The sequence below is a fragment of the Scleropages formosus genome, chromosome 21 (genome assembly GCF_900964775.1).
Source record: "Scleropages formosus chromosome 21, fSclFor1.1, whole genome shotgun sequence".
NCBI lineage: Eukaryota > Metazoa > Chordata > Actinopteri > Osteoglossiformes > Osteoglossidae > Scleropages > Scleropages formosus.
In genome coordinates, this window is record NC_041826.1 from 8,972,649 (window position 1) to 8,999,397 (window position 26,749).

Sequence of the window (26,749 nt, forward strand, 5' to 3'; positions counted from 1 at the left end):
AAAGCGAAGAGATGGCAGATCACCTATTTCACGTCTTTTTTTTTTTTTTTTTTTTTTTTTCCAGTGCACAGAAAATTTTGTCTTTCAGTGCGCCATCTCTTTTGTTAATGCAAAAAGATTCCCCGTGCGAGGAAAAAAATGCTCATAATTACCCCAGAGAAGGGCAACTGCATTAGAATAAATAAACCCGAAATGACTGTAATTATGCTGCGTTTGATGGGCTCGGCTTGTAATCAAGAGGAGAATACAGTGGAATAGCGGCGGAATAACGGTGACCCTCTCGGGTGTGCAGCTGCACGCCTCTCAGAGAAAAGCGACTGATGTAGACATGTCATTTTCCTGGGTTCTTTCCCTCCATTAAGAGCAGTGTGTCACCTATTTAAGAAAAAAGTGAAATTGGATTTTTATTTATACGTAAATCTTAAAATTGGACCCATTTTTAAAAAGCCACTAATGAGAGCCTATATACTAGATATTTGTTCTGTTTGGAGAGTTATCATTATTTAAAGAGAGCTGCGCGTATTTAGAGGCTCGTACGGTCGAATGAAATACTCCGATTAAATATCAAAATAGATTAATTATTCACCCAGGGACATGTAGATAGGCTACCAAACCGGTTAACAAACCTGCTAAAAGACACGGTGTGCTGTGCTTGGGAAAGGTTCAATATTTCCTTTCAGTATTAATTCAATATTCAAGTTAATTAAGAGTGTAAACTAATATAACGCCAACCAAAATAATGCCCAATACGCTATTAGTGCATGTCATTATTGAAGTCGGAATCCAAAATTATTAAATATTTCAATTGATAAATATCACCTTTCTATAATGTCCCAAAATATAAATAATATAAAAACGGACTTTTCTTATTACTGTTATTATTAGTAGTAGTAGTAGTAATTATGAGAATTATTATTGTTCGGTAGTACAAAAAGCCTTTCCTGTGGAGTCTAATAAAGAGATTGAGTAACTATGGTTACACAATTTATTACTGTTGTAACTACTACTACTACTACTACTACTAATAATAATAATAATAATAATAATAATAATAATAATATAGAAACGTTTTGCATTAAAGTGTGAAACTGAACAAACGAATACATCTGAGCTGTACATATATTGGAACATTTGAAGTCAGGTGATGATTTGTGGCCTTCGGTGGTCCACAGTGGTCCACAGTGATTTCCATCTGCTTCGCTAGAACGTGCCGCTGCGTTTCCCGCTTCGACCACGTGAGATGGAAAAGGAAAAAAAAAAGAAAAAAGTGATATGAAAGTGTTGAGGCCACACAGCATGCGTGTCAAAATGTGTCAAAGTGCGACCGTCAGAGAAAACCCCACATTCATTGTGGGATCAGAAAATCGTGAAAAAAAAAAAAGCGCCAGACCGCTCCTGCTAATAAAGTATGTTTAATGAAAGACTTATTTCGCTTGTTAACATTCTGCTGGCGCGCACTGCTTTTAACCCGCGCGCGCCTAAAAGTGCTGTACGAGACAATGAATGTCGCACCAGCGAAGCAGTGCGAAGACCCTCATTACAGACACCGCGCCTCTTCTCCCCTCACTCTAAACAGCCTCCAAGAGCGGTGCAGATAATACCCGTGTAAACAATGGTGTGCGAAATCCGCGAGCGCTGCCTTGAGCGCCCGCGCGCGCGCGCGCACGGAGCGCATGTGTCAGATTATTTCACAGGCAGGAGACGATGTGTGTTCGCCTGCATACGGGCCCTTCAGTCACTGTTCCGTAAAAGCGCAGTTAAACCATCAGCCCTAAGCGAGAGCCCCTTTGAGCCCCTCCGTTTTACTGATCTACATTTTAACCAGCGCCATCCCTCCACCCGACCCGACCCCAGCCCACCCCACCCCCACTCCCACCCCACTCCCACTCCCACTCCCACCCCACCGCCTGACACACTGCGATCCTTTCCCGCAGCACCTGCCCCTCTCCCAATTATCCCCTAAACACACCAGTGCTCTCTGTGCCATTCAGCCACCAAAATGGCATTTTTTGGGAACCAAAAAAGAGAGAAAGGAGCTTATAGCGACTCAGCAGAAAAGAAAAGAAACAAGCAGTGTGATTCTTGTAGAGATGACAAAGTTACAGAGAACAATAGCGGTGGGTGAGGACCGGGGGGCTTCTGGTTAAATATGGGGAACTGTTAGACATTTACAAGAAAAAAGAAGGCAACGTAAAATACTGATACAAAAATGAGCGTGATCGAATTCTCGTCTGCAAATAAGGGACAATATTGTTTGTGCGCGTCTTTATAGCATGATTATGGGCGATGTCCAAAGCCTTTTGATGTTGAATGGGGTTTTTTTGCAACTTACTCGTAAAACTATGAATATGGTCATTTTTACAGTCATAATTTTATTGTTCTCAAATTTTACACACTATATACAAAGAATTTCGAAATACAAAACAATAAATTAACATGGTCAATATAAAACTAAATTTTGCCATAGAGAACGCTAAACACATTAATTTTTAGTGAACACATTCATATTAAAAGGTAAAGTCCTATTTCACAATGCATTGAGTATACAGCCACAAACATAAAAAGCTGAGTATGTCTCATGTTTTTGCTTATTTACACACACCAGCCAGCTCAATGCATGCCCCCATTGCAGCGACAAACATCACTAATCTTCCCAAAATGGTCTTCGTTAAAGTTACAAAACTTCACTTTCAGCCAAATTCGAAATGTTCCTCGTTATTTTAGGGAAAAATCCTGGACCCGTCCGCTGTAACAGCTTCGAGACAGAAGTCTTGAGTGGGAACAACATCGAAATTAATTAGTCTGGTTTTAATTATTCTTCCTCTTTTGTTTCTCTTTGTTTATACATATTTACGCTTTTAAAATAAATTATGTAAACATACAGAGGTTGCGGACAACGAGTTTAAATAAATTAAATTAAATACCAACACACACACAAAAGAAAAACAAATACAATCTGTAACCAATATGCAGCGAACACACATCCGCACGTGTGTGTTTGTGTGCGCACATATGCCTGCTCTTATCTCCGAGGAATGCTCTTCGATTAACCCTTTCGCCCAACGTTTCACCGTTTGAGCATCACCGGCGGGAGCACTTGGTCGGGCTATTCCTCGGTACACATGACATGTTTGGATCTTAGGCTCAGGTACCGATGGCTTCCTGGTTCGAAGCCCACTCCGGCGTCAGTACCCTCGATTGAGGTACTTATCCTGAATCGACATGGGTAATAAGAATACACTGCTGTATAAATGGGTAAAAAGGGCGGAAAAGAGACTGGCAGCGGCCCTGGCCAGTGCAGTGGCGCCGTCAGATAAATAACGCCGGTTAACACTCAAAGGCAGTAACAGTAATATAGCAGTTAACGTGCCGTCCGAAGTGTGCAGGTACCGTCCGTGTGTGTCGGACTGGATGTTCGCCTTTTCATCATCATCATCATCATCATCATCATCATCATGTGGTGTGATTGGTTACAGTTTCGCACATTGACTTTTACGCACACTACGAGGTCACGGAAATGGGGGAACAGCAGCTTTCAGTGACGTTCATTCCACCAGCACGTCTTTCCCACTCGCTCCCGGACACCGGTAACGCGCCCTGCCGCCCTCTTCGCTTCGAGCCCCTCGGTCCGTCGGGCAGCTGCGGCGCCTCTGGGAACAAACCGCGCATCGCCGCCTGCGCCCGGCTGCACCAGGCCGGGATGCGGGGCCCGCGTCGAGCGGCTGGTCCGAGATCCCACGGCGTGAACGATCCGCGGCAGTGGGTGGGGGGAACTGGGGCTTGGGGGTTGGGGGCTTGGAGTAGGGGGCGGGGTCAACAGTCTGCCTTCACATGAGCTGAGGCTGCTGCATAGCTTCTTGGTGTGCGCTGGGGTACCACGAGGTGTAACTGGGGATGTAGGGGCTCGCGGTGCCCGTGGACGTTTTCACCGTGGACGTCGTGTTCCACACCGGGGCCACGGAGGGAGAACCGGCGGACAGTCCGCGACCATTGGCCAGGGCGTTGGCGTCGATGGAGCCCCCTCCTTGCTTCATCAGCTTCTTAAACTTCGACCGTTTGTTCTGAAACCAAATCTTTACCTGCAAAATAAATAAATACATGAATAAATAAATTAATTAATTAAAATTCACGAGGCAGAACTATGTAAACATTTCATTGTCATAAATTAAAGCAGTGCACAAAAACATGGTGCTGGCGACATCGCGATGTAGGCTGAGCAAAATAAATACTTTCCCCAAAGAGCTGGATGTATGAATATATACGCATTAAATCATGCACAAAAGTGCAACACACTATCACGCGCCTTGAAAACAGAGAACCGCTTAAATTATCATTATTTCCCACATCGAAATCATGTACTTCATTGCATAGCCATGCAAAACGCAGTCGACGCGCTTCTCACACGCATTGCATTCGGTTCTTCACGCGCGCACGTGGTGTTATAGCGTTGTTAATTAGTCTCACCTGTGTCTGTGTGAGTCCCAGGGACGCCGCGAGCTCGGCGCGCTCCGGCAGCGCGAGGTACTGTGTCTGCTGGAAGCGCCTGTTCAGAGCCTGCAGCTGCAGACTCGAGTAGATCGTCCTCGGCTTGCGGATCTTCTTGCCTTTCCCGTTGAACCGCACCTCTCCCCCTTCCACCACGGCGTTCTTCTCCGCTTCCGGCGCTGGGAGTGAACAGCAAAAAAAAGAAAAAAAAAAAAGCAGAAAAAAGAAAAAAAAAAAGACGGTTAATAAATAAATATCACTCGCGAGACATCTCCACGCGTGCCATTCCCGAGCAGCGAGTATCGGACTGCAAGTTTTGCAAGCTGTACTTTAGCTATAATTACCCTTAATTGCATGCATTGTTTATAGCATTACGCAATAAATAATTACCAAGAGTAATACTGGAACGAGTGGGCCGATTCCCCAGTCCCGCGTTTCTTTGCGCGCTGGACCTTGACAGCTTCGTGCAATTCTGACAATCGCGTTCAATTTAAAAAAAAGAAAGAATATTCTTACCTGTTTCTTCTAGCCGCGTCTGTGTTAATGTCGGGTTGCTTTGGTAGGACTGTACTGTACTTAAATATGGACTTGAGGAATGGCTGCCAACTGAATTGACATATGGGTAACCCAGAGATCTGGAGAAGGATGAAGCTGTGCCATACGAGCTGTCCTGTTGAGAATGACCAGCCGAATGTAAACAGTGCATGGAATAATGTCCGTGGGACATAGAGGACGGAGACATTTGCTGACTCGGTGGCCCGAATTCCATGAAGACGGTCTTTCCTGAGACTGGGCTATTAAGACTTTCTGGCATTGTAGTCATTGTCATCTCTTCTGGCTGATCTCCTCTCCTCCTTTTTGTTTTCTTCTATGATCTCAGTGAAGGATGGATCCCAATTTAAGCCGATCTGTTTTTTTCTCCCTCCATTCATAAGAAAATGTAGTTTGTCTCCGTGAAAAGTCCACGCATGATGCTGTGGATCCACACAAACTCGCCTCAAAGGTTTGAATCGAGGACTCATGAATATTCATCAAAGACGGCCGCTGATTGGTCCACTCCCTCCAGGAATGACTCCAATTGGTGGTTCTGGGGTTGAGTCCGGAGGACCTGCAAAACTCAAGGAAAATGGAAAAGCTGAGAGTCAATTCTGAGACTTGAGAAGTCAATAAAGAAACACAGTACCGATGAGCCACACAGAGAGAGCAGCTGGAAAATTAGGGCTATTTTAGATCTAAAAATCTTTCTGGCTTCAAGACAACCCGTTTCCTGGGATTCAGGTGATATCCTTTTGCCCAACTTTTGTAACATCTTTGCAGTGTCTCCCCTTGGGAGGTGTATGGTATCCTCTTATTAACACGTTCATTTTCAGCGTGGCAGCTGTTTCTGAAAAACAGTTCTCTTGTTAAATGTGTTCATATATACAAGTTATTGTGTGCCACTCGCCTGTTGAAGACCGTCTTATGTAAGAAAAAATACATGTATATACAAGCCTTTGCTGATGTTTTACTTATTGAAATTAAGATTTTCAGGATTTCACTCACTGTCACTAGACTTTTTTTTTTTTTTTAATTAATGTGCCTAACAGTAGCCTACGACTAGATTTTAAACGTTAATGTAATTATTATACGGAAAGGAGCAATGGGTTTTTAATAATAACACCTTTTTTAAATTGTCGAAAATTTACGTTGACAATTTCTGGCCTGTTAATTACAATTTACATTACCTGCCTAAAAAAAAACATCAAAAATAATTTTCAAATTTGAATCGATTAAAAAAAAAAAATGAAATACACTGAAAACTTAACTCACGATGTAATGGTAATGATATGAGTAATGAGAAAACAATTACCTTTAAATGTGGCTTTTGGATGATAACAAACAGGAGGAATAATAAGGTGCTGGTGGTGGAGACGGGACGGGAACGTAGACACGTCTAAATTGTGATGTGCGCCTTGGTTTTGGGGGGTCCACACGTGCACATGGGGGATATTACTCACCGATTCATTTGATTAAATTCTAGTCTCAAGTGGCCCGATCCACAGCTGAAGGCAGCCCCATTAGCATAACAGTGATGTTTCATTTTCATACGCATAATTAGACATATATTTAACACATCGGGCAGCACACCGTCTCTGTTCGCCTTCGAGCAGCCGAGTGGCCCATGGTTCGAACTGAGCGGATCTGGCAGGTGTGGAAGTTTGTGGCGCTGTGTGTTTGTGGGACACCCTTTCTGTCACAAAGCAGCTCAGTGTCACGCGTCAAGAGCACAGGAAAGAAGCACGGCCTGCCATGTGTAATATTTCTCTTTCTTCTCCTCCAAGTTGGAAGGTGACCGAGATTTGAAACGCACCTCAAATAACAGGAGAGCAGGTCAGAAAAATGTGGCTGCAACTACTTCACATCGGACGGGACTGTCATCTCTTTATGCCATTATTTAGGGGAATTCATGCATCATTTAATATGGATAAATTATTTCGTTCCTAGCATCTGATAATTACATGTAGATCAAGAATAATTTTATTGTGTCATTCTTAAATTTATCCATGTCGCTCAGGGTTATTCTTTTGTAGTGGACCGTTTATTTTAAAAAAAAATATATATATATTTCTGACGTGTGAAATTTTCAATTAACAAAATATATATATATATATATGGATGCCATTTCAAGAAATTATTGGAACAGCTGAATACTTTTAAGGCAAACCAGAGCGCTAATGTTGTCGAGTGCTAAAATTAATTTCTTACAGGATTTTTTTTTTTTTTTTTTTTAGGTGAAGTTAATGGATTTATTTCAGGATTCATTTATACTGAGTAAAGTCCTCTTTAAGTCAATTCTTGTTCAAAAACGTTTCTGAAGCATTGCTTGTGTGCGGAAAGTGCCGGGAGAAGGACGGAGCTGAAGAAACACTGTCCAGATGCGTTCATATTTCAATAATTTTGAAATGCGTTCGTTCGCATGATCATATTGTGATTACTTAATACACCTAAACAAGAAAACGAATTACAGTCAGCTGGCAGCAACAACGGAGAAGTAGGAAAGACTCACAGTGCATTAAATATGGAGCAGATATGGCAGGCATAAATCATGCAGTAAATCATGCACCATAAATAACACCGCCTCACGGTCCCGTTACCACACAGCGGTTGGTCAACCCTCGCCCCTAATAACATTATTCCCTGGTAATCCTATGATGCCCGCACACGCACAAATAATGTTACACTAATTGACCTTAATCCGATTTCCCCAATAAAAAAAAAGGAGGAAAAAAAAAAAACTAAATGCATTTTCCTCATAAAAAAGCGACGTCATTGTTTAACATGTCTGCATATTTGACCATTTTGAGAGAAATGTCAGTTTCTGCAGAAGGGTTCACCTGCATTTGCCCAGTCCTCCGTTAAATCACAGCCCGAGTACCGCACTGTCACCTCAGTGTCAATCATTTGTTTCATACACATGATGACTTCTGCGCTTCACCTGCCCCTCACCCGCATGTATGTATATAAGTCAATTTATATTTTGTTTTGTTTTTTTTGTCTTTTTTTTTTTTTGCGAATTGAGAAATTCTTCTTGTCCGCAGCCCGTAATAATGAGCGAAATAACGGTCCTGATCGGTCTGCCAGCAAAACAGCACACGCTTCGAACTTGATGAATCTTTGTCTCAGACACAGTGTGGAGGGAGCAGGCAGCCTGTCCCTGTATATAGGGTGAAATGGAAATGAACGCGTGACAGAAATAAAGAAGAAGAAGAAGAAGAAGAAGAAGAGGAGCTAAGAAGCAGGCGATGTGATTCCATACCACCGGCACCGCTCGTCACTGTCCTGCTGCGCTGCTGATGTCCGCAGATCCATTGGAGCTCCTGCTCTCCTTCGTCCTCCGCCTGCTGCAGTGGATGGAGCCCGAGCGGAGAAGGAGCGGAGAAGGAGCGGAGAGCCTCTCTCTTCTTCCACCGGCTGCTCAAACTCTCCACACGAACCACAAATTAAAGGCAGTTAAATTCCGTCACTGTGATTATCAACCTAATTACATAATTGAAGCGAAAGACGCAGAAGCAGCAACTTTTGGAAGTGTTCATCAAGCTCCGCCGGCACTGTGTCGGCCTGCGAGGCGAGGGCTGCGCTCCAGCGCTCCAGCGCTCCAGCGCTCCGATGGCCACACGTTCCGGTATTGGGGAGCTGTTCAATATAAATACTAAGTGCAATAAGCAAACGTTACACTTTAGCGTCCCTTTTTAGACCGACCAATTTGAGGCAATTTAAATCAGAAATCATCTTTGAATAAGAGGTACTTGCACAAGGGATCCCTTGACAGCAGCGAAAATAGTGCTGATAATAATAACAGTAGTAATAATAATACTGATAAAAGGAATAATTATAATCCTAACGTTTGGTTTATCGCAGGCCCACCGTGGATGAGAGAGGGTCTCTGTCATGTCATTATCTGAAACCTGATTATGGTGGCTGCAAACTCCGACTGCGAATGACAAATATGTGCGAGGTAGCAAAATCTGCCGCTCCTCGGTGGGCTCCAGGTTAACACACCTTGTGTTTTCCTCGCTAATAAAGGACGTGAAGAACGCCGGCCAACATAAGTTGACTGTGCACGGCAACGACGCGGAAAAGATGATGGAGAGCTAAGCCAAATCGCTGCACCGTTTCTCCCGTGACCGAACGCAGCAATGTCGGCCTTCGTATGCAGAAAAACACACGAGTGCGGCACTAATAAAGTCAGGAAATATCGCAAATTACCAAATGCATTCATGAATCTAGCCTATTCCGCACTTACTTGGTCAAACTGAGCAAATTTTAAAGAATCTATACAATTAGAAAAGGTTAGGTTACCATCGTTTGGCAACAGATAGGTTAATACGCTGTAAGAAAAGAAAGAAAAAATAGGGGGGGGGAGTGAAAGTTCACTGCCATCTGAAAGCGTTCAGTCATCCTCACGAGTCTGAGAGCTTTTATTGGGCAGCTTGGTCGGAGTACACCTGTCACCACAATGGTGAACTCAAACTGTGCGGATATAAAAATAAAGCCACAACAGCAGGCATCAGTCAGAGGAAATTCTCGAGGAAGAGGAGTAGTTAGAGGCTGGAAAATGGCACAGAGCTGTGTTTTAACACCCGCTACGGCTTTCCCGAGGTCCTGACTGCGGGGAGGGCCCAGCACCGATAGCTGCGTGGCCATGTGGTCCAGAGGTGTGCCGAGGCCAACCGCTCTGTCACATCGGTAATGGAAAACGCACCGTATTCCGCGCCAAGAAAGGTTGCCGCTCTGGAAGAACGATACAAGGATGTATCAGAATCCCGTGCCGTCTGCTGGCTGCTATTGGCTAAAACTTTTGGAGAGACTATTAGATGTCTGAGCACGTGAAACATTAATTACTGTTGTTGGTTGCCATGGCTGCTCCGCGCTGCTCCGTCTGAGGCCGAGGGGACATATGCAAATTGAAGCCTGTCAGTGTCTTCTTCCAAATATGTCAATCAAGCAAGCTATAGGAAAACTATTTATTCGGTTTCAGAATCTGTTCAGTTTCGAGTATCAAGCGCAGTGACTTTGTCAAGTGTGTAAATATTTCACACCAGTTCAGAATGTGCACATTTAATGGTGCGCTCACTTTGTACGTTTTTTGGTATTCTTTCAGCCACTGATTAACTTAATGCTACATAGCAGTTTTTTTTTTTTTTTTTTTTTAACCCGGAAAATATCGCATCACGGTGTTTTATATGATTTCCCCATAAATAAATGCTGGTCATTCATTTCTTTTGGCCATGTTGCATTAGGCAGGTGAGCTTGTCGAAGCCCCCCTCCACCCCCCTTGGCCGACACCCCGCTGAAGACCCGGCGGACCCTGAGCGTGACCCCGCCTGCGATGACTGCTTGCACCTGGGAGGGCAGCGTGAAGGCAGCCTTTCAAAGGACACTAAAGACAAAAAGATGGTCCTCTCTTTTTTTATTTGCGAGCTAAAGCTGCTGGGTTCTCCATTGTACGGGCAAACCCCAGCGCCCAGAAGCACGAGGACGGACCGGTTTGGAGCTTTGTGAGACGGCGCCCTGCGATGTATGGATTGTCCCCCGGCTGAATGGCTGCCGACAAACCGCACGCTCTCCATTGTTGAGCAACTGAAGACGGTCAATACCGGCTTCTCAGGAAGACAGCTTTTCTCAGCACACGCCGGCCCGTCCTTTTTAATCAGCAGCTCTGCGGTCCTCTTGTTTTTTCCACGGAGGGGCGTCGGTCCCAGCGAGTGACACCACCACGCAGCAAGCGGCTCGCAGCGCGGAGGACACGACCTGTGCCCCACTGCTCTCCAAACTGCCCGTGCTTAAACCGAACGGATTTTGAACTCCTCCCTACTATCCTGCCGTCATGCCTGGGCTGCGCGTTCAGTGCAATTGCAAGGTGGGCAAGTAAACGTTTGTCGCGTACGCACGCGAAGTCACGCACTCAGACCCTGCACAGAGCAACCACGGAGTAAGAGAATATAAAGGCAGCTGTATGGACCGTGGTGGTGGAGCGGATTGGACCGGGTCCTGCTCTCCGGTGGGTCTGGGGTTTAAGTCCCGCTTGGGGTGCCTTGCAGTGGACTGGCGTCCTGTCCTGGGTGTGTCCCCTCCCCCTCCAGCCTTACGCCCTGTGTTGCCAGGTTAGGCTCTGGCTCCCTGTGACCCCGAATGGGACAAGCGGTTCAGAAAGTGTGCGTATTGACCGTCGTTCCACAAAGCGGCATCCTACAAGCAGATAAAATAATCAAGATTTGTTTATTACTCTGGAGTATATACCTTGCAGCAAAACACTTGACACTCTCTGCTGCACCATCAACGCAGTGCTTTCAATGATGGCAAACATCTCCACTCGCTAAATCCCAGCATTTGTATCAGAATTAGTAACAGTTAAACAGCCGGATTTGTTCAGACACGCAGAGGACTAACAATGGCGCCATTTCTTACCATTAAAAGTTGCGCTGGACAAGCAGCTGCGGTTACTTTCTGTAAGCAGAACCGATGCGACCGTGCGAACGGAGGTCTGGAGCGGACTGTCCGCTCGCTCAGCCGACTTCTTCTGGAAGGGTTCCTCAAGTAGTGGGCCAATCTGTAACACGCTCACCATACTCATGTGCACCTCAACATCTGTGTCTATCTCAACATTTAAGTGCCCTAATAAATTGTAAAATAAACAGTTGTGATCATATATAAATAATAAATACGGTCAAGCAATATTTCATCGTGGGAATTCTTTTTTTTTTTTGTTACAGATGGTTATTTTTGTGTTGATTTCTAATTGCTGTGCCATTGTTTTAAATATGTTTAACTCTGTTGTGAAGTGGGTTTGCTGCGTTGTTTTTCTTCAGATGTTCAGCAGACCATCAGCTGGTCTGTGTGATTGTTTTGCTGTCCCGACCCAGCGACTAGTGCTGCTGTCCTGACCTCAGCTAACATGTCAGCTGACTATCCGAGAGATGCCGCTTTCCAGTTCCAGCGTGTCTGTGGCGACAGCCCCCCGCACCCAGGACAAGGTGACTCGCTATGTCCAAGTATTGTCTTCTTGACAATATCTAGCTGATGGTGAAAACCAACTTAGGACACATGAAAAAGACACAAAGAAGGCTGCCTCAAGTCATGTTGCTGAGAATAAAACCATGACAAGGGAAAGTGACCTCTAATTAAGTACACAATTCTAAACGGTGGCACGGCGAGTAGCGCCGCTGTCTCATAGCACCTGGGTGGTGTGAGAGGACGTGGGTTTGATCCCTGCTCAGTCTGTGTGGAGTTTGCATGTTCTCACCATGTCTGTGTGGGTGTGCTCTGGTTTCCTCCCACAGTCCAAAGACATGCTGTCCGGGTTCCCCCATAGCGTGTGAGTGACAGAGAGAGAGAGTGTGTTCCACTGATGTCTGGATGAGTGACCTAATGTAAGTAGTGTATCTAGCAGTGTAAGTCACCCTGGTGAATAAGGCGTGTGGGCTGAAAACACTACACAGAGTTCATCGAAAGTTGCTTCAGAGAAATGCGTCCGCTAAATAAATAAATGTAAATAAATCAGGGACATCTTCCATTTGAGGATTTCTGACACACTTTTGCTCACAAACCAAAAGTAACACCTAATAATACATGTATATCCATTCAGTTTCAATAACCACTTGTCCTGAGCAGGGTCACAGTGACCCAAAGCCTAGATCCCGGTAGCGCTGAGCACAAGACTAATGAGGGTAGACGCTGGATGGGACACTATTAATATATACGTATAATATAAATATCTATTTCCTTTCAATTGTACTCAGTGGAGTCAAAGCTTCAGAAGTAAATTCTACTGTAGCTTCAGGTGAGGTTTGCTTGCCTTACTTTAACCTTTTCTTTGATGCTCTTGTACAATTAAATATTTTCAAGAGGACTGAGGAACAAGGATACATGGGATGACCAGGGACATATGGGCACACCTGTATCCCACTATGTTCTGTTATGCAGTGGCAGTTTTAAAGGGAAATCAGTATCATTTATGTGGAAAAAAAAAATTAAAAAGGTAAAAAGCAAATTTTCTCTGTGATCCTTTCGATCTCTTTCATGTCTTTGGAAAGCCATATTTTTCATTTTTGCTTCGGCGCCAAGTTCAACACGACTCTTCCACTGCTCGTTATATTATACTGGGAATATGATGGGAGAACCAGCCAGGACAGCCACCTTACCAGCTTTGCTTTTGTGTCTTTAAGACCTTAAGAAAGTTCAATAAATAACAGAAAGACAAGAATCAAGCAGGTGTACCACACGTGTGTGATGTTTTATTCCCAGTTTGCTGTAAACATTTCTATATTTTTTTTTGTCTACATTCACTTCTGTAGTTAATGGTAGACACTCAAATACAAGTACCACTACTTCTGCTTAATTTATTACCTAGCTAAATGTCTATCATATGCGGAGGTCTTTGAATTTACAATGTACGGTGTGTGGCTTTTCCCTAAAGTTTTTTTTCCATAAAGATTTTTTTTTTTTTTCTGGCGGCTCTTTTTCAGGATGCAGCGAATTTGCATTTCTGTGTCAAACGGGGTTATAGCTGAATTCTTCCACAGAAGTCTTTAGGAAATCATTCAAACATAATTGCCTCCAGACAGAGCCAGCAAATTACACCTGGGCAAAGAAAAGTACTTCAGCTGGTCATTTAGTGACCTCCTACATCTTGGAGGTTCGGCGTGACCATCCGGGCTGCGCTGCGGAAGAGGAGGCCTCTTGTAAGCGAATGATGAGATCTCCCATAATTCCCCGGCACGTGTGACGTACTCTCGCATCGAATCCGGCGTGCTCTCTGCGACATCCTCCAAAATCCGCCAAAACGCTCCTCGCACAAATGTTTTCATCATTTCGCCATCCTGCACCGTCCTCCCTCTCCGCGCAATGTACCTTGAAATGAGCTGGCTACCACGGAGCGCAAAAGCAAAGATTTCCTCCGCGATTTCGGCGCCTTCGTGGGTAGGGTTAGACGCTCGAACGTCGAGCTCCTGCTCGATCTGCCTTCACCGTAACACGGGCCCAGGCTCGGTCTAAGAAAGATGGTCCCGAACCGGGGACGACGAACACGACGGGCTGTTGCGAGGCTCCCGGATGGATCCGGAGCGACGATCCTCACGTAAAGGACGATTCGAACTGAAAGGAGAAAGAAAAAACATAAGTTTAAAAATAATTTCGAGCACGATTTTAAACAGCTGCCTCGAAGAAAAGCGAACGGGGCGATCCGGAGAGGAGGCCAAAGCGGCGCACAACGCGGCGCGCAACGCGGCGCACAATGCAACAGAGCCGCGTGAAGTGTCCCCCGTCGTTTCCTCGGCCCCCTTTAAAAACAATGACTGATTAGAGCGACCGCAAGTGTCCCGGCGGCTTAATTCCCCGACCGAAATGGGCAACATGCAAATTTCCCAATTAAGCACTCCGTGGCACTGACGGCGGCAGCCTGGGGTTCAGAGCAGCGCCCCTTTTCTACTTTTTGTTAAGAGTTAAGTCACCAACAAAGACAGGAAGGAGGTCAGCACTCAGCCAACACCTGAATGCGCTCCCCCTTTTCTGTGTCCCCCTTGATCCCTGTGGTCTGCGCCTATCATTAGTCTTAATGATGGAAAATTGTCATGTTGATACAAGTCTCTCTGGCTGCCTCTCTCTTTTTTGTATAAGTAGTAGGTGGAAGCTCCATTTATTTCAAAGTTCTTTGTGACTAAAAGCTCCGGCGGACAGTGCATTTGTGCCGGGGAGGAGAGAAAGCCTGGATGCTCTTTCCATAGCTGGGATAATTATTCCCACTGTGACCTTAATGATCCGCACTGTTCCCGCTGCATCTCATCCACGCGCCGGGCCCTCAGCGCAGCCCCGTGTCAGGGAATATGAAAAACCCCCATAATGAAACCATTTTTCCTGATGGAAAAAGGCTACTGGAGCCGCACTTGCAACAAAGACGGCTCAATTATATGAGTAATTGTGATAATTTTCCTCTCATTCATGGGTCTTTCTGAAAGGGGGAGAAAAAAAAACAGAAACCCAAAAAGGGAAATTACTTGAACAATACGAAGTGAAAAACAGTAGAGAAAAAGGTGAGACTTAAAAACAGTGTAGCGGCTATGAATAAATATGTTAAAATGGGCCAAACACGGACGTACAATCTCTCCCTTGCCGACTCTCCCGTACGTACACAAATACCCCAAAACATGGAGGGAAAAGGAGGAAAAAAAAAAAAAAAAAAAACACACACACACACACACACATGCGCACAGCAACACATGAACAAAAAAAACACAAATAAAAAGAAATACACGAAACGGAAGACAGACACGGAGAGGCACGCAAGCGCGCGGCTGTAGAGGGTAACTAAATGCGCACGTGCGGCTGAAGAAGAATTAAAGCTTCTTTCTTCCTTCCCGTCGACAAATTCAGCTCCCGAAAACGCGTCCCAGTTGTTAGCGATCATTTGTTGTTCCGTGACAGGAAAAGGATAATTACCTCGGCGAGAATGAGAATCGGAGGAGCTGCCGTGCCCTTTAGCGGCAGCTCTGAATTCTGGGCCTTCGGAGAACACTTGGGGAAGAATTTAATACTTTCACTCTTCTTTGTGCCGCGCAACATATTTTGCTGGATGGAACACAAGAATACCGGCAGTCTAGGGTACATTAAGCCTCGGGTGTTCACAAATACATGGCAGTCCTGTCTATCAACTCTCTCCATTTGCAAAACTACAGCTGCATTAAAATTTCAATTTCATTATGCCGGCGGACAGGGGAGACAGTGAGATATGCATTACTGTGGTTTGTTTCCCAGTGGGTGTCGGATTCAACACTTCCTCCCCATAGAAAAGAACGAAATTTCACTTTGCAAGGAGGAGCAAGCCTCTAATTTCAGTCTCCAAAGAGGGAGGGAAAAAAAAAAAAAAAATCAGCGCGCCTCAGTAATTGCACAGCACATCCATGAACAAAAAAGGTATATTATAATTCTGCATGCATTCACATTTTACATTTTTTTGTACTGTATTGATTTAGTGGTCTTGAGTCTATTTTGAGAATAAAAAGTCCACCGTATCCCTGATATTTTTTGGGGGGGAAAAAAAAACCTTGAAAGAACCACTTACAGGGATGCGGCGATCCTCAGATATAACGTCGTGACGCGCGCGCCGTCCAGACGAGGAGGATATTAAGGCTCTGACGAGCGTGTCTGCTTTTTCTACGTATGGCGCCCTGCTCTCACAGCCCTGTGACTCCTAACCTTAAAGTTGTTTTCAAACCCACAACCTTACGGACTCCATAATTCTGCTGCTGCTGCTATTAGAGGCTGATCAGTGCTTCATTCAGCATTCTTGCCGCTACACGTTGTCCGTTTCCGAAACGCTGGCGCAGGCCTCCCCCACAGAGCATCCATTCAGTCAGATGAACCTTAACCGTTGCCACATGTATGGCTGCTGACCCCTGATCTTGGAAAGACACTTCCAGGCAAGTCGGGCTACACGTCCAGCGGCGTAGATTTTCTCTCGAGCTTGACGCCCAGAGCTCCGGCAACATCTCGTTGTCCGACGTCACCGCCTCTAAGAAGCCTTGGCCCAACGGGATGGTGTTCGGCCCTTTGAGATGGTCATCGGGTGCCCTCTCCTACTATCCACGGGTCCTTGAGCGTCCCACCATGTTTTTCCCCACTACACGTAACCTGTAAGGAGCCACCGTGGTGTAAACAGAGGCCAACCGGGACAAGAGAGCATGGCCAACATCTCCCTTTCATTAAGAGAAAACACATACAGGAAAACGAAATGTGCCAAAGTAAATTTCAGAAATTTGAACTAAATTTTAATCCATAGTTATGGTGGCCCTTTTTAAAGACTGTAGCAGACTTTATCATGCGGAGTTAGTCATCAGATGGCTTGGAAACAATGTAAGACCAAACTCTTGAACTGTAACATATGACCCGTGTTTTGGACCACGGACACTTCGGTAATTCAGCAATGCACTGGATTCATTTACACTTCACATCTGATACCGAACACACAATTGTCAGCTTCTTCCCAGAATTGTGCTGCAGTTCACCGGCGCACCATCTCACCGTTTCAACTTCTGTTCAAATTTTCAGCGACAAAAGCACTTGCATTGCAGCAGCAGGCAGCACCATTGACAGTGTCCATGACAACTGGTGTGGATGCCAGGACCGGGGGGGGCAAACAATTCATTTTCATTCACCGGAGCCCCACGGGAGAGCGGGAGAAAAACCGAGTGCAAAATACCGAGAGGTGGTCTCCGGGACCTCAAACGCGGCCTCGCTCGGCACGGTCCCCGTCGCACCGCAGGACGCGTGCGGATCAAAGGCTGGAGTCGCCTCCTTCCGAATCAAACGGAGAAGCAGAAATATTAATCTGCTAATAATGCTGTGAATCGTGAGGTCTGCAGTGGAGCGTTTAAGCAAAAGGGCAACATTGAAAGATGCCGTTTCAAACGGGTTGTGATACAAATACAAGCGAGGACAGATTAAGCTAGTCGTTATAAAGCGTCAAACATTTACTATAACATAATCGGTCAACTTATTAATTACAGCGATTCGGTATTTAAAAAAAAAAAAAAAAAAAAAAGACAGTGAAAGCTTGGTGACAACAAAGCGATCGTTTAATTGTAATTAAGAGGTTGTCACGCAGCCAAAAAGTGATAACACCTAATTTATGGACGAAAAACACAAATAAATAAATGTATTTTTTCCTGAACAAAGCTGGTAGACAAATCTAAGTAATAAGAAGAATTGTCACGAATTTCTTCGAATGACACAATTAAGGCATCGGTCAACTTTCCCAAGGTTTTAGTCTGTGTTTTCAGCCAAAATATTACAACTAGGGAAGGAATGCCAAGGGTCTGGGGTGGGGGTCAAGGATAAAGAAGCTGCCAGGTATGACTTTTACTTCCTGACTACAGCTGTTCCATAAGCCTCAGAGCTAAACTCGCGGTTCCATGGAAGGACACCTTCGTCTCCAACGTGTCCCAAAGGATGCGAGAGGGAGAATCGGTGCCCAACATGACCCAGCGCAGCCTCCCGACGTATCAGTCACCTGAAAAAAAAAAGATCCATACATTGTTTTTCCATAACCCCTTACCCTACTCTCGATCCAGAACATACGGTAAACCCAGAGTGAACGGCATGGCAGAGCCACAATACACACCGATTCACTCGCGATCACTCTCTATGGAAATTTATTGGAAATGCGAGTCTTACGACACGTTAGACGGCGAAAGGACGACACGTGAGCTTCATTCAGACAGAGTCGAGGCCCCAAGATACGATACGAACGGGCGCTGAACCAGCGTGCCCCCCTGCCTCACGCGGTATCTCAACATAAATAACACCCCGTTCCTCTGACTATTACATCCGAAGACCATTCGAAGACCGTCCGCCGCCGATCCTCTGCGCTTGCAGCACGACACGGCGCGGTCACCGGCAAAGGGCGAAGGCGCCCGAGACGCCGTCGGATGCTGGAAGCGCCAAGCTGGGTCTCGCTGGAAGGGGGAAGAGCGTCGCCGTCTCGGCCGCGGCTGTCGATGAAGCCCCTAATGACAGTGCGGGATAATGACAGACCCCGGCTGGAAGCAGGAAGAGGAAGATCAATCCGGAGCGAGGAAGGAAAATGCCGCCCTCCCTGCCCCTCCCATCCAGCTCGGCCCCGCGCCCCTCTCCTCTCGTGCGAGGGTGCGACTGCAGCTGGCCCGCACGCAGCGGAAACGCAGCTCTGTGTTAAGCCCACAGCGGATCAATGGCCATTACGGTCCCTCCGCCGCGTGACATTTCACTCAGGGCCGCATTGATCTCAGCGCCTGTGGTTCCAGCCCCCCGTGCCTGTCTGAGCCGGGGGTCTGACTGCAAAGCGGCCCGGAATCAAGAAGCAGGCGGGAGGGGAACGAGGGTGGAGAGCGGCTTGGGGTGGGGGGGGCTAGCGGGGCTAGCGGGATAGGGGGTTACACCAGGGAGCCGGGAACTCGCAAGCTGCACATGGGCCCACAAGTAAACAGCACACCCGTCTTCGCGCCGCGTTTCCCATCTACCTTTTCTCCCGGAAACGTCAAAGCGGACAAAGGCCTTTACTGTACACGTGCATAAATAAACCGTCCGCATGTTCCGCCGAGAGGGGCGGAGACTCATTTGCGGCGACGTCGGTGCCGATAACATCTTCTCGAAGCGGCCGACCGAGAACCTAGGGCCGTGCGAAATCGCGGCCGTTAAGCAGAGATATAAGAAAAACAGAGGGAGAGGGAGTTTCTCAGAAAAGCAGCGTTGGGCAAACATTCAGGAAAGCGGCAGACAACATAAAATTAGCGGCAATTTAAACTAATTTCTCCTCAACTGACCGTTGAGACGCAGGACGTTATCGGAATATCAGTCTGCTCGCTGACGTAATCAAATAAAGCAGTGGGGGGGGCAAAAATGCAATCTTGTTCTTAATCACGTCTTCAAGACCAAGCAAACAACCAGTTTTATTTGTGGCTCTTTAATAGCAAATCCAACAATCAGAGCTGTTTAAATAACAACATTTCCCAGACCACACGCAGACGCGGGCCGGATTCGAACTGGGAATCGAACCGCGTCGTTTCGACGACGACGTCGAGCGAAAAGGGTAAATAACGTACGCAGACCCGCGTGACGTGTGCGGCGGGAAGGAACGGCGTAACCGAGTCGCGCCGCAAATACACGGTGCGTTCAGGGCGCGCGGGGACCATTTCGTCAGTTTTTCGCAGGCTCGGCTTTACGTCCGAAAACAAACTTCGCGCAGGGATCCCCGTTCGTGACCAGGGCTCTTCGCCACCGCAGCACCCGGCACCTGCGAGGCGCATCACGGCGACACAAAGCACCGTCTGTCCTCTGTCTTACGCCTGGACGGATCTTCTCATCTTCTCATAGTTCCGCTGCACCGCTCGCGTCTCGGAGCCGTGAATTACTTTGCCTCGATTGTGACCCGGGATTCCCAGCCAAGGCCCCGTCGGCGGACCGGAAGGCGAAGCGGCGGACGCTTCTGAGGTGTACTGTGACACGGTGACACGCCGCATTGTTCGGCCGGGGTACAGTCTGGTTTTGGAAGACATCCACGTTGCAGAGGGGGGGGGGGTCTCCGCACTGTGTCGCACCGCCCTGCGATAAGGGACGAAGCCCATTCTGTCAGCGCGTTCCATCGGAGGAACGAGGGCCGGGCCCGGAGCGGTTCCGCTCGGCCGAAGCACCGGCGCCGGTTCAACCCAACGCTCCCTCCGTTCCGGCAGGAGAAGACGAACCCGAGGAGCTGCATTGCGAGGGCACAAAAGCGGTCCGGCGTGGGATACGAGAAGAGCCGCGCGTTTGCGATCCCTCCGCCGCGTGCTTTCAGATGTTTACAGTGTGATCCGAGACCGCAGATGAGCGAATTACTTCAGCGACGTGGGTCTTCGAAACCCTGCAAATGATCCAGCAGGAAACCCGCAGACATGCAATATGTATACAACAAAGGGGCTTTCGCATGAATCCCGTCTGTCAGCTAAGATCTGCATCAAATGTACGAGAGAAAGCCTGAAGACGGTATTGATCTGACGCTGGGAGAGATGAAGAGATACGCGGCGTTTTAGAAAAGTCGGTGTTTAGAAAAGTCGGCCTGACGTGTACACGAACGCACGCAATGTAGCCCTTGCAAAAAATGTAATTCAGACTTATTGAAGAAAAAAAAAGTCACACGCACCCTCGCATGCAAACTTCTAATGCTCTGTGCCTCCTACACAAAACCAGGCACATGCATCCGGAAAAATGCGCGCACGCACACAAAGCGAGCGTCTAGATATTCCGCACGTAAAAACGCACACGCGCACGCACGACCCTGCGTGCGGCGCCACGCGGATGCGTCCGCTTCCTCGCCTCTTCGCGGCCCTGCTCCTTGGAGCTCCTCCCTGTCGCTGCAGGATGCGACACACCAGCCGAGAGACCCACCGCAGCCCCCGAACCTGATCTTGATCTTCTAGACCCGCCAAGCAAAGCCTCCCCGTCTGGTACAATGCCTGTCGTCACGTAGTCTGAGCTCATTACATCCTGGGAGAGGGGAAACGGGAAAGCGATATTGTAGATGACGATGACAATGGGGTCATTTAGTGCCTTGGGGGTCCCGGCCTGTTCTCCGGCTGGAGTCTGTCCCGGGGGGCCCGAGATTTTTCCGGCGGGAAGGACCTCCGCCGGTAGGGTCCCCGCTCAACCCGCTCCCAGTACGACCTCTCCAGCCCGGGTCGCCCCCTTAAAGCGGAGCCGCCTCTCGGACTTTTCGGGAGGTTCTCGAGCTCTGCGGCCTGGAGCGCGTTTCTCCTACAGTTTAAAGCGCGCTGGACGCACTCGGCGTGTGCCGAAAACAACTCGCCGCCCAGCGTGAGAACGCGAACGCAACGTGCCGGCAAGGCCATTCACCTTCGGGTTTCAACCCTCGGTTTGATTCAGCGCCGCTCGATCCAACATTTCGTTACATCATTTGTTACAGAGTTCACTCGAGAAGAAACCAATAAATGTTTCTCTCGAAATTCCCGCTTCGTCGTATTTAACTCGTTGACACGAGGTTGCATTTCCCCGCACGCCTTCGGTCCAAAACGTGCCGAAAGTGTACAAGTGAAGAAATCCGTTTCAGATAAATTGTACCTGACAATATCCCTAAAATATTATTTCTTACTCGCTAGCCGCAAACGCGCAGGTCGTAAATTGCAAGACGCGCCGTAGAGCGGTACATACCTGTGAATGAACAAAAAAGGGAAGGTCTTCCAAATTCAAATGGGGCGTAAGAAGAAATATACCGCGCATATATAATGTATCTAACCTTTTCTATCAACCTGTCATAATGTTATTAATTATTGAACTGCTTCACGAGGCTTCCTGGATATATTACAAACCTAAGGAGTGCCGAATGGTGTGGAGCACTTCCAAAACACAATAAAAGCAATCCATCACATGTAACCCTGGAAGCTGGAAGGGTCCCCACCCTGGGGTAGAAGGTGTCGGCTTTACGTGCCGACGGGGGCGCAGCGCAACGGCTGCTGACCGACGCTGCGCGTGGGGGGTCTTCCGTCGGCGTTCCAGGCGTTCCTTTCTGGGAGAGCGGATGCTTTCCTCAGGTGAGCGGCAGACTTGGACGCTTAAGGGTGTGACCACCCTGAGAGGAGGTGCCGAATGCCAGGAAGAGCAGCACCGCAGCCCCGGGACCCAGCCGCTCTCCAGAGCGGCCCCCCTTCCTGTGCTGAATACATACCCCGGCTTGTTCAGCCGTTTGCCTTTTATTAATTTGTTATTAAAATGCACTGATTTCCCAACGGACACACAGGTATGACCATGAATAATAAGGATGTTTTTGTTTAGATTTCTTTTCCCCCCCTAACAAAAAAAATTATTGCCAAAAATGACTTAACATAAGAAAACTATTTAATATCAATAATGCGCTCCCGCTCCTGCGCAGCGTGGTAGGGCTGGGCTTAAAACAATGGCATAGTGGCACTTCACAATAATTATTCATGATAAATTAAATGTTCTTACAGGGAAATCATTTCAGACACATTCGCATTTCACGCTTGCAAACTCAATTTTAATTTGAGCGGCACGGAAACGCAGCGCTCGCCACAGACCTCCACCCGTGTCAACAGGGCTCTCTCCTGATGGGTTCTGCTCAGCGTCGCCCAGGGCTCTGGGTCGCAAGCCACGCGCCGCAATACCGCTCCACGAAGTTCTGCGCGGAAGCGCGGGGCGAAGCCTGTGCCGCTGCGGCGAGCCGCCGAACTTCACGTCGGCGAGGAGGTTCGGTTAGCACGTACCGCGTGCGGAAAAGGAAGCACGCGCAGCCAGCGGTGGGGGTCTGGAGCCCAGCACAGCGTGACAGGCCCATCCTACCGCCGCACAGCCTGTTTAAACAAGAGCTGGCCGGGGGCGGGAAGGAAAGCGGGCCAGCACCCGGGGATGGCGGGGGCAATCAGAGGGAAGATCAGCCCTGAGGGGGCGGATGGGCCAGGGGGGTCTTACAGGGGCAATCAGACCCTGAGTGGAACCCGGCGGGGGCGCAGCGTCGCACCCGTCAACATCCTGGACACAGTGCAGGCCTCCTTCCAGTGGCCGCTTAACCCGGTTCACTTCACGGCCCCCCACCCACTCCCAACGGCTCCTTTCATCGACTCATCACCGCCCAATCAGGGTCTTGGGGACACAGCAGCAGGGAGCTCCTCCGCGAGGCGATGCTGGAGAGACAGTTTAAGGCCCATTCTTGGCAATGCTAGTATGACGCTAAACGCTCTCAGGTCCGAGAACAGCGGGGAGGGAACGGCGGCCTGTATACATATCCACACGCGGCAACCTCGGCCGGGGCTCCGCGGCGTTTCTTCCCTCGGCGTAGCTGTGCCGCAAATAATAAGGGGGAAAAAAACCCGCGGACAAAGACTCGTGTATCATTGCAATCCCAGCAGCCTTAGAAAGAGGTTCGGTGATGAAGATTCGTGCCTTGGGTGTGGGACGCAGGGCTGTAACTCTCCTCACGGTCAGCGCAGTGTCGGCGTTCACCGATTTGCATTTTCACTCCACTTTTAATCACGTACGTAGGGGTGATGCGCGGGAATAATTTCGCCGACAACAAGAAATTTGAAAAATCCCGCTCTCAGCTCCGCTTAACGTTTATGAGAGGGCATGTAATAAAATTGTGTTTATAAAGGTTTCCGTTTCTAAGACTCGAGAAGGGTAAGAAAGTGTTTTTCACACCGACGCTGCCCTGAACCCTTCTAAGAGGCTCAAGGTCGACAAGTTACCGGGTTCAAAGTCACGATTCGTTTCGAAACGATCGCCACTAAAGCTCATAAAGAAAAGCATCGAGAAGATCCTCAGTCACACGCATGATGAAGCGCCAGGGTGAAATGATCTCATTGCTGGAGGCACCGCTGGATGTCCATTTCGCTGTGCTGAAAAGTATCTAACAGCTCAGTAAGTTCTGGTCCAGCTCTCGTTTAACATCGCTGAAATGCACCTAAAATTTTCTAATCACCATCGGTGTAGGCATACGGTGACTTCCGCACACAGCCAACTTTTGGCATCGTTGCGAGATGAGATCATAATGATCCTAATGACAGATTCATGAATCTGAGCTTTGTTTCACGAGCAAGCAAAGCCAAAATAATTACACTGAACATAAGTGAGACGGCACAGAAAGTGCACCGTCGGTTTTTTATTAAATAAAAAAAAAAAAAAGGTTCTGTCCTGGTGACACAAACAAGTCCCGAAGCAGGGAAGGGAAGGGGCCGTATCCTCCGGGCACCCGTGTAGCGGAATAACACAAAACTACGAGGGCCTTAACCAATAGTAGCACCTCCTGCTCATCTCCATTTAGAGCTGAAAAGGCAGCAGGACAGGTGGGGAAACAAGCGAAGCTTTGTGCGAGACCCGGGCCGGACCGTCGGACAGCCCCAGGCGTCGGGCTTCCCATCCCCCAGGGGGTGAACGGCTGTGGCCGCCAAGCTGAACCCCGCAAAGGCGGCACAATTAGAGCCCGAGTCAAAGGGCAGATGCAATTTCCAGCGCTGTGCGTAAGGCTGAACAGGCCCCAATTAAAGTTCCCAGAAAAACGGAATAAGAAGTAAACGGTGTGTACAAAATTAAAATAGCAATATTAACTTATGGCTAAAATATTACACGGTGTAATAAAAATTTTAAAATTTACGTAAATTTTTGCGTTGATTACGACTGGTGAAAGGTTATGGCTACAAAAATACCACGAGTTCTACTAGAGTACCAGTTTTAGTTTGGTACTTTACAGTCATGAGGACATTCTAGAAAGCATGAGATCCTGAATGGTATTAAATACTCGGCGTCTGGAATCCGGTGTCAAAATCTGCCAAATTCAAAAATGTGGAATATTTTTCGAAAAACTGACACACAGTTCGAAGTAACGCCAAAATCTCACAAAACTGAATGGAAAAGGCACCAAAAAAAAAAAAAAACCGACATAATAAAATTTCTGTTGCGTTGTGTGATGTATACAAAATTAAAAATATCAATATAAACTTACGGCAAAAGCATTAATCACCGTATTAATGAAAAGACATTCAGGAAAATGTCCAGAATGACAGAGTTTGTCTTTGTGTTCACGTTACACACCAGGAGGGAAGGGGCTAGGCCTCCTCGTCCCTCCGTTCTACTGCGCCGTCACCCGTCGGCGACGCTGTCGCTCCTCGCCGGCGGCGGTAGGCGTCAGCGCGATTCTCGCCGTCGGGACACATCTAGAGTCCGTACGCACATCTGCGCGCGGAGACGGCGCGAACACGGCCGAGTCACGCAGGACACCCCAGGGTACGTGAACTTGGGAGGAGGGGGCGGCGGGAGGGGGGAGGTGGGGAGGGGGTTGGGGGTCCGTGGGGCCCTACTCCTGGCTCTCACCCGCACAGCTGTTCTCCAGCACCGGAGACTCTCCAGAACCTGCAGTTTCCACTCACACGAAAGGAGGGGGCCTGCGGGGCACGGCCGGCTAACAATAACAACGTGAAAAACCCAGGACCGAGATCGCGGCAGGCTCCGCCCCCAGCCGCCACAGCGCCGAAAGCGGGACGCGCCGCAGCCATCGCGCCGATGTCGTCGACGGCAGGGCGACTGCGTCCATACCCATATTCCACCGGTTCGTGCCGAACGCTCGCTCAGTAAGCACTCGGTGTCCAGTGTGCAGGAAATACTTCATTAGAATACACTGAGAAGACATTCCGAAATAAATAACGGCTTGACGAGACTTACGGCGACCTTGCTAAAAAGTACAACTATTTTTACTACAAGGAACAGTGTCACTGCCGTCGAAAGACACTGTACGGCTGTCTGGTTTCGCACTTAAAATAACATCAAGACGCCGTAACGGAGAGGAGGAAGTCAGCGAAAGCATCACTCCTGAGCAGAGCCCTGCAATTTTGAGGTTTGCCACGCAGTTCTAATGCGGCTTTACTCACGGGCCGAGCTTTCTCACCGCGGTACGTACGGTGCTCCAGTCTGCGGTTCTGTAACGCACGGAGAACCTGTACTTATCAAAGGCAACTTTCCACAGGTCCTTGTTTTATGTTTACGTGTTGCTGTGATACCGCCGTCTTCAACCCGATAAGCAGGATAGAGAATGAACGAACGAACAAACGAACGAACAAACGAACAAACGAACGAACGAACGAACAAACGAACACTACCATGGTTTACCGACATCATCTGCAGCACCAGAGAAGACATAGCCTCCTCCAACATCTGCACACACAGCTATACGCCCCACTGTAAAATGTCTCAGTGATCCAGTCTATCTTCCCTCCTTCTCCCATCTCTGCAGAGGAAGCACCACAATACCACTTTCAGACGTTTTAATGACCGAGGAACACACCAAGACATTGTTGGGTGTAAGTAGCGGGTCGTGGCACCCGCGTTCCTCTCCTCTGCTCTGGACGGAGTCCCTGCAGCGCACAAAAGCCAGCAGCTGTCCTTCTGGTAATGGGCAGAGGAGCCGGCACCCGATTAATTACTTTGCTCTGTAGCCGCTCCTCTCGGCCGCCGCGGCCGCACGTGCCGCCGGGAGTGGGCAAATTGCCGGGCCGGCACTTCCTGCCGGTTCGAGGAGGCAAGCCCGGTCCTGTTGCACAGGAGTCGCCGGGCTCCGCAGGGCCTTCTAATCAGCCTGGCCCCCGGCGCCCCACCATACGCACAAAAAAAAAAAAAAAAAAAAAAAAACGTTAATTCGGCTTGTCGGAACGAACAACTCTCCTTCTTTTATGACGGGACAAGAACGGTTGTCTCCGAC

General features: G+C 48.0%; 2 protein-coding genes across 2 annotated transcripts in view; both read right to left on the minus strand.

The window, feature by feature from the left end:
* Positions 1-3,773: 3,773 nt before the first annotated feature.
* On the minus strand, positions 3,774-9,545 carry LOC108920222 (homeobox protein Dlx1a). The gene is made up of 4 exons (XM_018728827.2): positions 8,282-9,545; positions 5,002-5,593; positions 4,465-4,664; positions 3,774-4,079 (listed from the first exon to the last, which is right to left on the minus strand). Exons 2-4 carry the CDS (start codon positions 5,312-5,314, stop codon positions 3,828-3,830), a joined length of 765 nt encoding a protein of 254 aa, XP_018584343.1. The 5' UTR covers positions 5,315-5,593; positions 8,282-9,545; the 3' UTR covers positions 3,774-3,827.
* A 3,706-nt stretch (positions 9,546-13,251) lies between these two features.
* The window catches only part of hat1 (histone acetyltransferase 1), a 31,492-nt gene continuing 17,994 nt past the window's right edge, over positions 13,252-26,749 (minus strand). The window contains exon 14 of the mRNA XM_018729080.2: positions 13,252-14,118. The gene's annotated coding sequence lies outside the window, so the exon portion shown is untranslated. The remainder of the gene's footprint in view (positions 14,119-26,749) is intronic.

What these genes read in the sequence shown, in the direction of transcription:
- LOC108920222 (XM_018728827.2), bottom strand. Translation starts at nt 5,314, where the DNA reads ATGACAATGACTACAATGCCAGAAAGTCTTAATAGCCCAGTCTCAGGA. An exon ending in GACGCGGCTAGAAGAAACAG is followed by an intron (nt 4,665 to 5,001) that starts GTAAGAATATTC and finishes GTTCACTCCCAG; the next exon opens with CGCCGGAAGCGGAGAAGAAC. An exon ending in TGGGACTCACACAGACACAG is followed by an intron (nt 4,080 to 4,464) that starts GTGAGACTAATT and finishes TTTATTTTGCAG; the next exon opens with GTAAAGATTTGGTTTCAGAA.